Here is a 13,105-nt window from a genome sequence, read left to right as displayed (position 1 = left end):
ATCGCACATCGCTTGCAAAAGGACTCGAAAGACTGTCTTAACAAAACGCTTCACACTCAGATATACAATGTCAACGTCAAGAACAGAAATGAGATTTCACAACAAGAAGCTAGTTAAATCCTCAAAGACCACCCTTCTGAGCGCTCTCCACAGCCTTTGCAGCAGCCTCGTCGAGACCGTCGAAAGCAAAGATCTTGAGGTTGGAGTTCTTGATCAGCTCCTTTGCCTCCTTCTCGTGGGTACCCTGCAGACGCACCACGAGCGGGATGGACATGTCCAACTCCTGGGTAGCCTGAATAATTCCCTCTGCGATCTTCTTGCACGAGACGATACCACCGAAGATGTTGACAAAGATGCCCTTGACCTCCTTGGAGTTGAGCAGAAGCTCAAAAGCCTTCTTGACGGAAGCGGCGGAAGCGGTGCCACCGACATCGAGGAAGTTGGCGGGGTTGCCGCCGTTGAGTTTCAACACATCCATGGTGGCCATGGCGAGACCGGCGCCGTTGACGAGGCATCCGATGTTTCCATCGAGCTTGATGAAGTTGAGACCGTACTTGGCGGCGTCGACCTCGTCGGGGTCTTCCTGGGTGGTGTCGCGGAGCTCAAAGACGTCGGGCTGACGGAAGTCGGCGTTCTCGTCAAAGCCGAGCTTGGCATCCATGCAGAGCACCTCGCCGTCCTTGGATTCTGCGAGAGGGTTGATCTCGACCTGGGTGGCATCCTTCTCGTCAAAGAGCTTGTAGAGCTTCTGGAAGGTTTCGGCGGCCTGCTTCTCCTGCTTGGCGCCGGTGAAGCCGAGCTTCTTTGCGATACCAAGCGCATCTGCGTCGCTGAGACCCTTCTCAAAGTCGATGGGGGTGGTGATGATGGCGTCTGGGTTCTCGGCAGCAACTTCCTCGATCGACATACCACCCTGGTTCGAAGCGACCAAGACGGGAAGCTGGGTGGCACGGTCGTTGAGGACGGCGACGTAGTACTCGTGGTGTGGTGGACGGGCCTCTGCGATCATGACGGCGTTGCAAAGACGACCGCCGGCACCGGTCTGCTTGGTGATGAGCTTGTTGCCGAGCATCTGGGCAGCAAGATCGCGAGCCTCTTCGGGCGTCTTGATCATGTGAACACCGCTCTTGAGACCAGAGTCAAAGTGACCCTTACCACGACCACCTGCAAGCACCTGCGCCTTGATGACCATATCCTTACCACCGAACGACTGTGCCGCCTTGAAAGCCTCCTCGGGTGTCTTGGCAGCGACGTACTTGGGCGTGGCGATGCCGTACTTGTTCATGAGGTCCATGGAGAGGTGCTCGTGGATCGAGAGGTATCGCTTCTGAGCAGCGGCTTGGCCGCCTCGGACCATGGTCCTAGCCATGGAGGCGCGTGTGCGAAGGGCGTTGAACAGCATGATGAACGGGGAGTTGTGAGGGGATGGGAGGGGGGCAGAGAGAAAAACGAAAAGAGTCCATGATATCGGAGTCGCACAAAACAGTCGTTCGCTCGCTCGCTCGCACACACCGACATCCGAGTGAGCGGATTTGCTGGACATTCAAAGCAAAGGTGACCGAAGAGAGCACGGACGCGCTCATTTTTCTCCATGACCAACGGCCAACTCTTCCGGCAGCAACGGAAAGCTGCTCTCGGCTCATTCCGTCGAGGGTTTTCCGATTCTCTCCCTCTCTTCAAGTACAGAAATCGATCACGCAAAAAACCACGGTTCAGAACTTGGATCTCGCCCGATGAGAATTTTGCCTTCTTCGCGGAAATCGGAGTCGAGCGAGACTGAATTTTTCGACATGGACCCTCCAAAACAATCGGTACAGAGAAGAGAAGAAAATTTGGTTGGCTGTTACTCGCTGCCCTCACCCTTCACCTTCTGAGTCTGTCATTCTTTCTCCACCATCAGTCGACAACCCAAGGCTTCAAACTACATCATACACCATGGCAGCAGGAAAATTCGGACCTAGTGGGTCCAAGATGACCATGAAAGCTCCATCGGCGGGAGCGACTTCTTCCAACCGTGCTGGACCATCGAAGCGAGACGGCGCTGCAGCAAGAAGCAAGAAGCCGGTTGTTCCAACACAGCAGGATGACAGCGATTCGGAGGATGCGATGGGTCATCCAGATCAGATAGCATTGGAGGAGAGTGACGATGATGACGAGCCCGACACTGAAGACGAGATCGAGGCAGCCAAAGGCGCAGGCTCCAAGAGCAAAAAGACGGCCAAACGCAAGCGCAGAGCCACTTCTCCGACATCTTTCGGAAGTGCGCTCGAGGGCTTGCTTGGCGTTGCACCATCAGCATCAGCAGACAATGCGTTGGAAGCGGTAGACGAGGAAGCGGATGCAGAGAGTGATGACGAGGCGAGCCAGAAGAAGTCCAAGAAGTCACGGGCAGGTCCATCAACAACCAAAGCAGAAACACAAGTGCCCGCCATCCTGTCGCTTGCACCTCATCTTCGTCGATCCGCACAGTCGACGACACTCAGCGCACGAGCTGCGCGCATCGCTCTCGAACAGAAGCGTCGACGCGAAGAGCGAAGCCACGTCAAGGACGTCATCGGCGGCTGGGGTCCGCCTGGTGTGCTCCCCGCATTGGAAGACGAGGACGGCAACGTGATCGAAGTGTTTGGCAACGCTCAAGACGACGCCGAACGATTGCAGGAATTCGCCAGTCAAGGAGGCACGCAGAGCTACGAGCGCAAGCTGCGCAAAGTGGCGCAACGAGGTGTGGTCAAGCTCTTCAACGCCATTCGAGCAGCCCAGACGACCACCGAGGACGACCTGGAAGAGGTCGAAGCAAAGAAGAGCGCTGCCTCTGTCGCTGCTTCTGCTGCCAGCAAGAAGAGCAGCACCAGTAGCGCCACGGCACCGGCCAAGAAAGCCGGTCTTGCGAGCAAAGACTCGCGACTGGCGGATCTGAGCAAGTCGAACTTTTTGGATCTCATCAAGAAGAGTTCCAAGTCCAAGAGCAATGGTGTTGCTGCCAAATAAGAAGGGGGTGTCGTGTGCTTCGCTTCCAATTTGCATCTGTTTTTGCGTCTAGATCATCCCTTTGTATACCACTGCAATCGAATCTTTCATTTCTTGCCTTACGGCTGGTCTCAACTGCAGCGCTATGACTGCACAGGCTGGAGTACGATGTGTTGGCATGCTCGGCAAACCCGCAAAAGACGTGCAGAGGTCACAAGGGTGCCTTGACAGCATCGTGTTTCCAGAAGCGAGGTCTCAAGAGCACATTGTGTCAATCGGCAGTCCAGCGACGCACGACGAGTTTTGTCTTGTGCTGTGCTACTTGTCATGGCTGTGATGCGTGCGGCAGGACGCGATTTCGGAGACCGACCTCGAGGAAAATCACATTTTGATTGAAAGGGAAGCAACGGTTTCGTCATGGTGCACCGCTCGAGCCCCAATTTATTTACGTCGTGCACCACGCCGAAGTGGGCTTCCCTCGCTTAACGTTTCCGAACAGGCGAGAGAGAAGTACAAGTTGGCTGACGCTCAGCTCCTTTCAGAAATCAAGGTGTGGGTTCCTGACCGTTGCCTTCGTCTGAGACAGCTTCCTCCTCACACACTTCGTCTTCACGATCACAGCACCTTGCCTGTCCACTCGCATCTCTGCAATATCTTTTGCAGGTTCCAAGCTGGCTCCTGCCATCCGCTGAGTACACTCGCCCTACGAGTCAGCTCATATACCCAGCCTCGCACCGCCTCGAGCACAGCTTCTCATGAACCTGTGAGCCTCCTGCGATAGCAACGCCTCGCAAGGCGATCACATCAATCTCGTCTTCAGCCCCGCCGGCCGTGGCTCTGGAGTGCAATCATGTCCTCGGGCACCTCTTTCGCAGATCTTGCCCACCAGGCTTGGGATACAGCTGCTTCCGCTACCGGGTTGTCCTCCGTCGGTGAATATCTGTACCCTGGTGAGGCATCAGAAGACGCACCGACATCGGGCGGAAACCCGACATCTCAGAAAGATCAAGACGCCAACCCATCCGATGATGCAACGAAGCATTCTGAACACCCAGAGAAGCCATATCATGGGGCACCGGGCAATCATCCCGACGATCCGAGGGCTCGCATCAACCATCCCGATGCTGTCAATGGACACGCAGATGCATCAGGTGGCCAATCTGCAAACGAGCCAAAGGTAGACAACCACGACAACAGCGTCAAGGAGCAGAGTGCACACCATTCCGCCTCCACCAAGCACCCTCACCTCGCCCACCGAGAGGATGACATGGGCCAATCCATCATCGAGCGTGCTCTTGGCGATGAGGGTCTCACCGCACAGCGACAGGGCACCATCTACGACAAACAGCTCGAAAACGAGATGGACGGCTCCTACAAGGACGTCCAAAAGCAGACAAAGCCAGAGGTCTCAGCCGCCGAGCTCGGCGAGCCTGTGCACTCAGAGCGCAACAGGTCAACAGAAAGCCACGACAAAGGTCCCACCGCCGAGCAGAACGAGGATGCACATCAGCCCCACGCTGCCAACCGTGGTCCCTCTTGGGCCTCGCGACCAGACGACAAGCAACGCGCCAAAATCGCAAAGATGAAGGAAGAGCAGGCAAACGGTACATGGAAGCGTCGCTTCTCCAGCTTCGGCCCTTCTGCCTCTGACGGAACCTCCACACCTTCCGGCAAGAACAATGAAGACAAGGAAAAGGACAAGGGCGGCAGTCTTTTCGGTAGCAGATTTGACTCCGACTCCCCTGCAAGACCCGGTCTCAACATCTTCAGCTCCAGCAGTGCCAACCGCACCAAGGACCAGAACGGCGAAGCCTCCGCCAACGAAAAGCAACGCCCTCAGTCGGGCTCCAGACCCGAAGCTTCGCGCACCTCGAGTCGATGGGCTGAGAACTCCAACAAGATGCGCAATGCCTTCGAGCCGCCGACGCCCTCCGCTGAAGCCGCTTCCGACGACGCCAACGCGCAGCAGGCAGACCAGGACGACCTGCCGACTCCAGAGCTTTCTCCCGACGACCAGAAGCTCCGGGCCATCACCAAGATCATGCTTGGCTCTGGCAAGCAAAAGCAAGAGCCCACTTCCCCCGAAGCCACCTCCGCTTCCGGCCTCGGCGGGGAGCCGCAAGCGCAGACCAGATGGGCACAGCTCAAGAAAAAGGTTCGAGATTCTCAAAAAGCCAAGCGGGAGCAACAGAAGGCGAGCGCCGTCGGTCTCGATCTCGCCAAAGAACTTCAAACAGGTATCCTGCCAGTCTTCCTCCTCAAGATGGCCGTCGAGCGCGACGAAGCCAAGCGTCGTCGTATCCCCGTCCTGCTCAACCACCTTCGCCTTCGCGTCACGGACAGTGTCAATCCCATGCACAACACCCACGCCGTTTTTCGTATCGAGCTCGAATATGGCGACGGTCTCGTCAAATGGGTCATTTATCGCGAGCTTCGCGACTTTATCAACCTGCACACCCACTACCGAGCCGCAGCGCTCCGAGGCTACCTCGGCAGATCGATCGGTGGCAACTCGACCGAAGGTGATGTAGGTTTGCCCAGCTTCCCCAAGATGAGCCTGCCTTACTTCAACCAGCTCCAGAGGCAGGGCAAAACCTCGCGAGCCGATTTTGCTCGAGCACAAAGGGATGCTTTGGAGAACTACATCATAGAGCTGATCCGACGCACCATGTTCCGTGCCGAGGCGAACCGCCTCTGCAAGTTCTTCGAGATCTCGGCGCTCTCAGTCTCGCTCGCCAGCCGCGGCGGACACCAGGGCAAGCAGGGCTACCTCCGTATCTTGTCGCGCTCGTCTCGTAAGAAGGACCAGAAGAGCATGCTGACGCCAGCGCGGTGGGCCAAGGCCTACGAGCCCAAGTGGTTCATCGTTCGCGAGAGCTTCATCGCCATCGTCGACGAGCCCGACAGTCTTCAGCTCTACGACGTCTTCCTGATGGACAACGAGTTCAAGGTCGAGAGACCCAAGCGTCTCTACAAGCAGACCATGCACATCGCCCACGGTTTCACTCACAGCGACGAGAAGAAGGGTGCCGGGTTCGAGAGCTCCGAGCAGCCAGATGCTTCCAAGGGTGCCGAGGGCAAAGATGCTTCGTACGACAAGACGGCTCTTTTGACCGGAGGTCACTTCAAGGACGCCGACCCGACCAAGCGCGAAGAAGCGCACAGCGACGAAAGGCATACCAGCAGCCACACATTCTACATCCACAACTCTGAGAGGAAGCTGAAGCTTGTCGCTAAGAACGAACGTATGATGGAGCAGTTCATCACCTCTATGCAAAAGATGGCCACCGGCAACATTTTCGGCGGCACCAATCGTTTCGAGAGCTTCGCGCCCATCCGACTTAACGTGTCGGCGCAGTGGCTCGCCGATGGACGTGACTACTACTGGAACCTCAGCAAAGCGCTCATGATGGCCAAGGATCGCGTTTTCATTCACGATTGGTGGCTCAGCCCCGAGCTCTACCTGCGCAGGCCTGGTCATCCCAAATGGAGGCTCGACAATGTGCTCAAGAAGAAAGCAGAGGAAGGCGTCAAGATCTTTGTCATCATCTACAACGAGGTCTCAAACAACTTTACGCCCACCGACTCGAACTACACCAAGCAGCGTCTCATCGGCCTGCATCGCAACATCTTTGTCCAGCGCTCGCCTAGCCACTTCCAGACCGGCACGTTCTACTGGGCCCATCACGAGAAGCTCTGCGTCATCGACGAGACAATTGCATTCATGGGCGGTCTCGATCTGTGTTTCGGCCGTTACGATACCCCCGCACACGTGCTTGTCGACGATGCGCTCTTCCACAAGCGCGACGGCGAATCCGAGGCTGACCATGGCCTGTCCAGCAGACCTGGCTTCCTCGGCCCAGCAAAGGATGGGCGAGAAGCGCACATCTGGCCTGGTCAGGACTATGCTAACGAGCGTGTCATGGAATGGCACACTCTCAGCAAGCCGGCCGAGGACCTGTTCGCGCGTGACAAGTTCCCAAGGATGCCTTGGCACGACGTAGGCCTGCAACTTGTGGGTCAGCCGGCTCGTGATCTCTGTCGCCATTTCATCCAGCGATGGAACTTTTTGCTGCGCATCAAGAATCACACGCGCCAGATGCCGTTCCTCGTCCCTCCTCCGGACTTTACGCCGGAGGAGCTGCAGAAGTACGGTCTCACAGGCACGTGTGAGGTCCAGATCTGCCGATCTGCCGGTCCCTGGAGTCTGGGTACCGCCAACAAGGTGGAACACTCGATTCAGAATGCTTACCTCAAGTCGATCCAGATGAGCGACCACTTTGTATACATCGAAAACCAGTTCTTCGTGACCTCCACTGTCATGGAAGGCAACAAGATCGAGAACAAGATCGGCGAGGCCCTCGTCAGCCGCATCATCCGCGCGCACCGGGAAGGCACACCCTGGCGCGCGATCATCGTCATCCCTCTCATCCCAGGTTTCCCCATGCCGATCGATCATCCAGATGCGTCATCGGTGCGACTCATTGTGGATCTGCAGAACAGATCCATTTCGAGAGGCGAGCACTCCATCTTTGGCAAGCTGCGCAGGGAGGGCATCGACCCGGAGCAGTATATCAGCTTCTTCTCACTGCGCACGTGGGGCAAGTTGCGCGGTGGTCAGCTCACGACAGAGCAGATCTACCTGCACGACAAGATCATGGTTGTCGACGACCGTTTGGTCATCATTGGATCGGCCAACATCAACGAGCGCAGTCAGCGCGGCGATCGCGACTCGGAGCTCGCTTCGGTGATCCGCGACCACGACATGATCGACAGCTCCATGGGAGGTCAGCCTTACAAGGTGGGACGATTCGCGCATACGCTGCGTATGCGGCTCATGCGAGAGCATCTCGGAGTCGATGTCGATGAGCTCGAGGCCAACGAGCGAAAAGGTGCCGCAAACGGTGACGAGGACTCTGCGTCAGAGGAGTCATCCGACGAAGAGGACGCTGAACTGGCCGGTTCGGACGACGAGTGGGATCCTGATCGCGAACAGAGCCACGGCGGACTCAAGAGGCACGGCGATACGGAGACCTCGCCATCGGATCTGGTGGAAGTGCAAGCCACCAAGGACGTTGTGAGAGACAAGGCATCCAACTTGGCCGAACTCGGCAGTGGTACCACGTCGACAATGCGCCGACAGATCAAAGACACGCTCAAGGGAAGTAAGGAGAAGATGGAGGTGGAGGCAGAGGGAGCCCGGGCGGATCCCGCTTCGTCCGAGTCGGCCAACCACAACGAGAGGTACCAGAAAGCTCGCGTCGAGCGAGTCGACCAAGCGCTGCGGGGTCAAGAGACCGACAAGTTTGTCGATGGACAGTACGACAACAGCATGGAGCCGACGTTGGAAGAGAAGCTGCTGGTGCAAGATGGACATGCCGTCAATGGCAAGTCGCGCCACTCTGCTGAAAACGACGCGAAGAAGGCGACGGCGCACGGGCAGCAACGAGCTCCGGCAGACCATCGCCAACTTCTTGGCTCGCTCAGCTCATCGAGTCTGGGTCCAGAGAGGGAGTCGGATATGCTGCGACGCTCGGGACAGCGAGGACGCTTCCTGAGCGATGGCGGTCCGGAAGATGTGCGTCGCAAGATTGCGAGCCGTATGTCGAACGACTTGTTCAACCTGCCGGCGGGCACATTGGAGATCGATCCGATGCGATTCCAGGATCCGGTGGACGACTCGTTCTACGTCGACTACTGGCTGACGTGCGCCGTGCACAACACGCAGATCTTCCGCAAGGTGTTCAAGTGCGTGCCCGATGACACGGTGACGACGTGGGCCGAGTACAAGGCGTTCGGCGCATGGTCGGATCGGTTGGCTCGCTCGGGCAAGTTTGGTGCCAAGGAATCTCGTTCGGAACGGGACGCACAGGCGCACAGCGCTCCCGGCGCCAGCGTAGGTGGACCGGCCGGCCAGGTCAGCACGAGGACCTCAACATCAGACGCCAAGCACGACGACTCCTCGTCGCAGGTGCCTTCCACCCTGAGAGACGCGCCTTCGCCTGGACAGGGTTCTGCGCAGAACGGATCGACTGCCCTCAACGGTGGTACTGCACCCAAGGATCACAAGAAGGAGGTGGAAGGCTTCTCAGAACGAGAGCTCGACCAGATGGAGTCGCTGCTCGAGGAGTGCAGGGGATCGCTGGTGCTGCACCCGACGCGCTTCTTGGAGGCGGAAGACCATTCGAACAACTTTTTGTTCGCCATGGATCGGATCAACCCGCTGTTGATTTACGATTGAGCGAGGAGAGGTAGATTCGCAATGCAGGAATTTTGTTTTCGAGATGCGTATGAAAATGTGATGCTTGTGAGATACAGTTGAGATGAATGCGATGAATGCGATGGGTACAAATACAAATGGGTGTCGGACGATCTGTGCTAAGCATCGTGACCGCTTGCGTGCAGCTTGGTGTACATCCTGCACAAGCTCTCGTACGCTCTTGTATCTCGCGTTCTGTACAGCGTTGCAGCATCGACGTTGAGCGGGCTATCGGGTTCCGGGTCATCGAGCAGGGCCAAGATGGCGGTACACGCGCTGCTGAGCGTCCACGCGGGGGTCCACTGAGCCTGCAGGATGTCGAGACATATCTCTCCGTCCTTCCAGGATACATTGGGATGGAAGATCTTTGTGCGAAACTTGATGGTAGGTGGTTTGGTGGGGTATGTGGGCGGGATGAGGATGGAGAGGTGGAAGAGGCCGGTGGAGTAGGGGCCGTGTGCGGGGCCGCGGATGAGTGCTGTCCATTCGAAGAGGTCCTCCCCTTCGACGTCGTACGGTCGCAGTTCGAGCAGATCCGGGTTGGCAGTGGGGGAGCGGGTGGTGGAGGTAGGAGAGAGACCGAGTTCGCGGGAGGTGGTTTGGTACTCTTTGAGCAGTCGTTTGGTCGTTGTTGCTGACGCCATGTTTGGGGCCGGTCCGATGAGAGGATGAGCTTAGACTGGTGATGAAGGTGCTGGTGTGTCCTGAGGTAGATTGTACAGGTACTGGGTTGTGTACAGAGAAGCTCAAGGTGCGATGTGGTAATGGCTGAGGAGAGCGACGGGCCGAGAGGTGGATATTGATGGCAGTGGTGATTGCGGATTGTGTTGGTGGTGATTCGAGAAGAAAAAAGGTCTACTAACGTGCCCCTTTCACAATATCAGTCCCCACAAACCTGTCCGACTCGCTTCGTCAAACGACGGCATCCGGCTCCTGTCAAGATGCCTGTTCCGGACGTATTTTTCGAGACTGATCGCTAGTTTTGAAAGGGTCTAACAGAATGAATTTTCATTCCACGATGGTCCGTGTGACGTCGACATTTGGCCGGCGTGGGAAAGGGTCGAGGTGGTGGAGGCATATCCCTCAGAAGCGAAAAGACGCGCCAACCTGCAGGGTTCGGGTCCCTGCTCTGCGACCGCACACTAGGTCTTAGACCAGATGACCCAAGAACGCATGCTTTGGCAACCAGAGCTGCCGACATCGATCGAACCACACAGTCCCCCAGGTGAGACACCAGATCGCTTCTCCTCTGGCTCCTCTTCCCGAACACACGCTTCTTCCGATGCAACAGCGATTCTTCGGTCGGAATGTCTTTGGGACAAGATGAAATGATAAGGATGACCGCGAGTTGAGTTGGACCCCGGAGCAGTGAAGTCACTTTGCGTCTTGGCTGAGGAGACTCTATTTCCGGTCCGTTCGATCGTCGCTCTCGCGAAAAGAGCGAGCTAGAGAGACTGGCATATATCCCCGCATTGAATCTTTCAGATGATTGCCGAGCTGATCAGGATCGCTGCGTCTCCTTGCACGAACCTCTCACCCGTCGTCAGAGCAAGAAGCTCGCGTCAGACCATTCGAGTTGCTAAGACGAAGCATCCTTCAGCTTGCGTTCCGATGTCAGACGCAGCATGGACAAGCGCCTCATAGGTCAGGATACAAGGACAGGCGCAGGGAGCTCAAGCTGGACCAAGGCAGACGGAACGGAAGATCCGCGTCGCGCCGAAATGACCGTGTCAGATGAGCAAACGGGAACCGTGCGCGACTGCTCCAGCTTTTTTTTTCGATGTCTGACAGCCAACGTGCATCGGATCGCGCTGACATCAGTGAGCAGCGCGTGCATTTTCCTCCACTCTCTCGTCAACCGCTGCAGGTTTTTTTTGGCTCGGAACCACCGATCTGGAAGGACACTGGTCAAATGACTTGACATGTCTTTTTCCTCTTCAGATGCTCGGCCCAAGCTCGTGGGGGCCGTTGACTTGCTCACGATCTCGGTCCCACATCAGTCCAAGAGCCAAGCGAACTCGTACTTCCGTGTGTGTCTGTGCGCAGTCTTGAGCCGAAGAGGCGTAGAACATCCGCTGTATGACGGCGTATCTCAGCAAGCAGCGATTCCCGAGAGATCACTTGTGTGCAAAGAGCCGAAGAAGGAGGAGGAGGAGAACGAGGAGAAGTCAATGACATTCCTCTCGCATGTGCCCACTCGAGACAGCCAAGCCCCCGTCAAAGCAGCCCGCCCCAGAGCTCGTAACAAGGCTCAGTCCTTCATTCCGCCTCGCCTTTCCGTCCCACCACCAACTTCACCACCATCCTCAAAAGCTGTCGACGTCGCGGCTACCTACACCTTCCGCAAGAGCATCCTTCAAGACACACCCATCCGGCCCTTGTCGTGCTAACTCTTCCTCGACACAATGAACTCGTTCTACTACGACAGCGTCCTTGACGCTTTCAAGAAGCCCGATGTCGGCATCCCTCCCATTCCGCCTCACCTCGAGCACCCCATCGTCTCGACTCAGTGGGGTCACACCTACCTTTGGGCCGTCTTCTTCATCATGGCCGGCTTCTCCGTCCTCTTCTTCATCTCGTCCCAGCGCGCTTCTTACCGATACCGTCTCATGCACACCACCACCTTCTTCATCACTGCTATCGCTGCTCTCTCGTACTTTGCCATGGCTACCGGCGTCGGCAAGACTTTGACCAACATTGGCGAACGTCACTCTGCTCCTCGCGAATTTTACTTTGCTCGATGTAAGTTGTCCTTTCGGTAGATGCAAGAAAACAGCTGATCTGCCTTCCTAGCGCTGCACAGACGATGAACAAATAACTGACGATCCTCTCTGCTTCCCCATCGTTTCTCATCTTCTTCGCGGAAAAAACAGACCTCGACTGGGCTCTTACCACTCCCCTCCTCCTCTTCGACTTGACCCTCCTCGCTGGTCTCCCCGTCGCCGAGATTATCGTCCTCGTCCTCGCCGATGAGGTCATGATCGTTACCGGTGTCATTGCCGGCGTTCACCCTACCAAGACTGGCAAGTGGGGTTTCTTCACCTTCTCGTGCGTCGCCTTCGCCTGGGTCTTGCTCCAGCTCGTCACCTCGGGTCGCTCCACCGCTTTCCTCCGCAGCCCCAAGGTCGGAGGTCTCTACAACCAGATCTCGCTCGCCCTTGTCGTCGTCTGGACCGCTTACCCCGTCGCTTTCGCTCTTTGCGAGGGAACCGGGAAGCTCAACCCCGATGCAGAGATCCTCTTCTTTGCCATCCTCGATGTCATCGCCAAGCCTCTCTGGGGTGCCTGGCTCTTGCTCGCTACTCCTGACGAGGGACATGTCCTTGTCCCCGAGGCTCTCTGCGCCCCTGCTGGCTCGCCTGCTTCGGGCGGCTACGGTGCCATCTCCCAGGAGCCCCGCGCTGAGGACGCCTAAACGCCTAAACGATAAGCGCTCCCAGACGCCCTCTTGCCCTTTCGTTCAGACACAAATCTGACCCGAGAAAGGTGCTTCGCGCCCTCCCATGCTCATCTCGTGGCAGCCACTGTTCCATCAAAGAACCCTCTCATCCGTACGATCTCCACCCTTGTGCCCTTCGACTATTGTCTTTCTATCAGTTCTGTGTCTATCCAGATATCTGCGCGCTTGCTTGCTCGCCCGTTGTTTCGTCATTTGCCAGTTTAACCACTTTTCACAAACACATTTTGATTTGGAACCCTTGGCAATGATCAGTGCTTTTCTTCCAATGTTTCGCTTCCTAACGACTAGAGAGAGAGAGAGAGAGACGTGTCAAGAGACTGTCGACAATTGAGCGCTGCGAGAGGCAGATGGAGAAGTGTGAGACGCAGCCGTTTGAATTTTTGTGACGCGAATTTCAGGCGTGGTTTTTTGGCCTGCGT

At 56.8% G+C, this 13,105-nt stretch overlaps 5 protein-coding genes across 5 annotated transcripts; 2 read left to right on the top strand and 3 right to left on the bottom strand.

The window, feature by feature from the left end:
* Window positions 1–121: 121 nt before the first annotated feature.
* Window positions 122–1,369, bottom strand: PHSY_003102 (succinyl-CoA synthetase beta subunit; the record flags this gene model as incomplete). Its single annotated transcript, XM_012333723.1, has 1 exon — window positions 122–1,369. One exon carries the CDS (start codon window positions 1,367–1,369, stop codon window positions 122–124), a length of 1,248 nt encoding a protein of 415 aa, XP_012189113.1.
* Window positions 1,370–1,971: 602 nt separating this feature from the next.
* Window positions 1,972–2,988, top strand: PHSY_003101 (hypothetical protein; the record flags this gene model as incomplete). The annotated part of the gene is made up of 1 exon (XM_012333722.1): window positions 1,972–2,988. One exon carries the CDS (start codon window positions 1,972–1,974, stop codon window positions 2,986–2,988), a length of 1,017 nt encoding a protein of 338 aa, XP_012189112.1.
* Window positions 2,989–3,817: 829 nt separating this feature from the next.
* PHSY_003100 (phospholipase D active site motif containing protein) lies at window positions 3,818–9,208 on the top strand (the record flags this gene model as incomplete). The annotated part of the gene is made up of 1 exon (XM_012333721.1): window positions 3,818–9,208. The coding sequence occupies one exon, from the start codon at window positions 3,818–3,820 to the stop codon at window positions 9,206–9,208; it is 5,391 nt and encodes a 1,796-aa protein (XP_012189111.1).
* Window positions 9,209–9,345: 137 nt separating this feature from the next.
* On the bottom strand, window positions 9,346–9,870 carry PHSY_003099 (ubiquitin-conjugating enzyme; the record flags this gene model as incomplete). Its single annotated transcript, XM_012333720.1, has 1 exon — window positions 9,346–9,870. The coding sequence occupies one exon, from the start codon at window positions 9,868–9,870 to the stop codon at window positions 9,346–9,348; it is 525 nt and encodes a 174-aa protein (XP_012189110.1).
* Window positions 9,871–11,532: 1,662 nt separating this feature from the next.
* On the bottom strand, window positions 11,533–12,545 carry PHSY_003098 (hypothetical protein; the record flags this gene model as incomplete). The annotated part of the gene is made up of 2 exons (XM_012333719.1): window positions 11,533–11,978; window positions 12,119–12,545. The coding sequence occupies 2 exons, from the start codon at window positions 12,543–12,545 to the stop codon at window positions 11,533–11,535; spliced, it is 873 nt and encodes a 290-aa protein (XP_012189109.1).
* Window positions 12,546–13,105: the final 560 nt, after the last annotated feature.

Source organism: Pseudozyma hubeiensis (genome assembly GCF_000403515.1).
Source record: "Pseudozyma hubeiensis SY62 DNA, scaffold: PHS32, whole genome shotgun sequence".
NCBI lineage: Eukaryota > Fungi > Basidiomycota > Ustilaginomycetes > Ustilaginales > Ustilaginaceae > Pseudozyma > Pseudozyma hubeiensis.
This window is presented reverse-complemented; position numbering and strand designations above follow the sequence as displayed.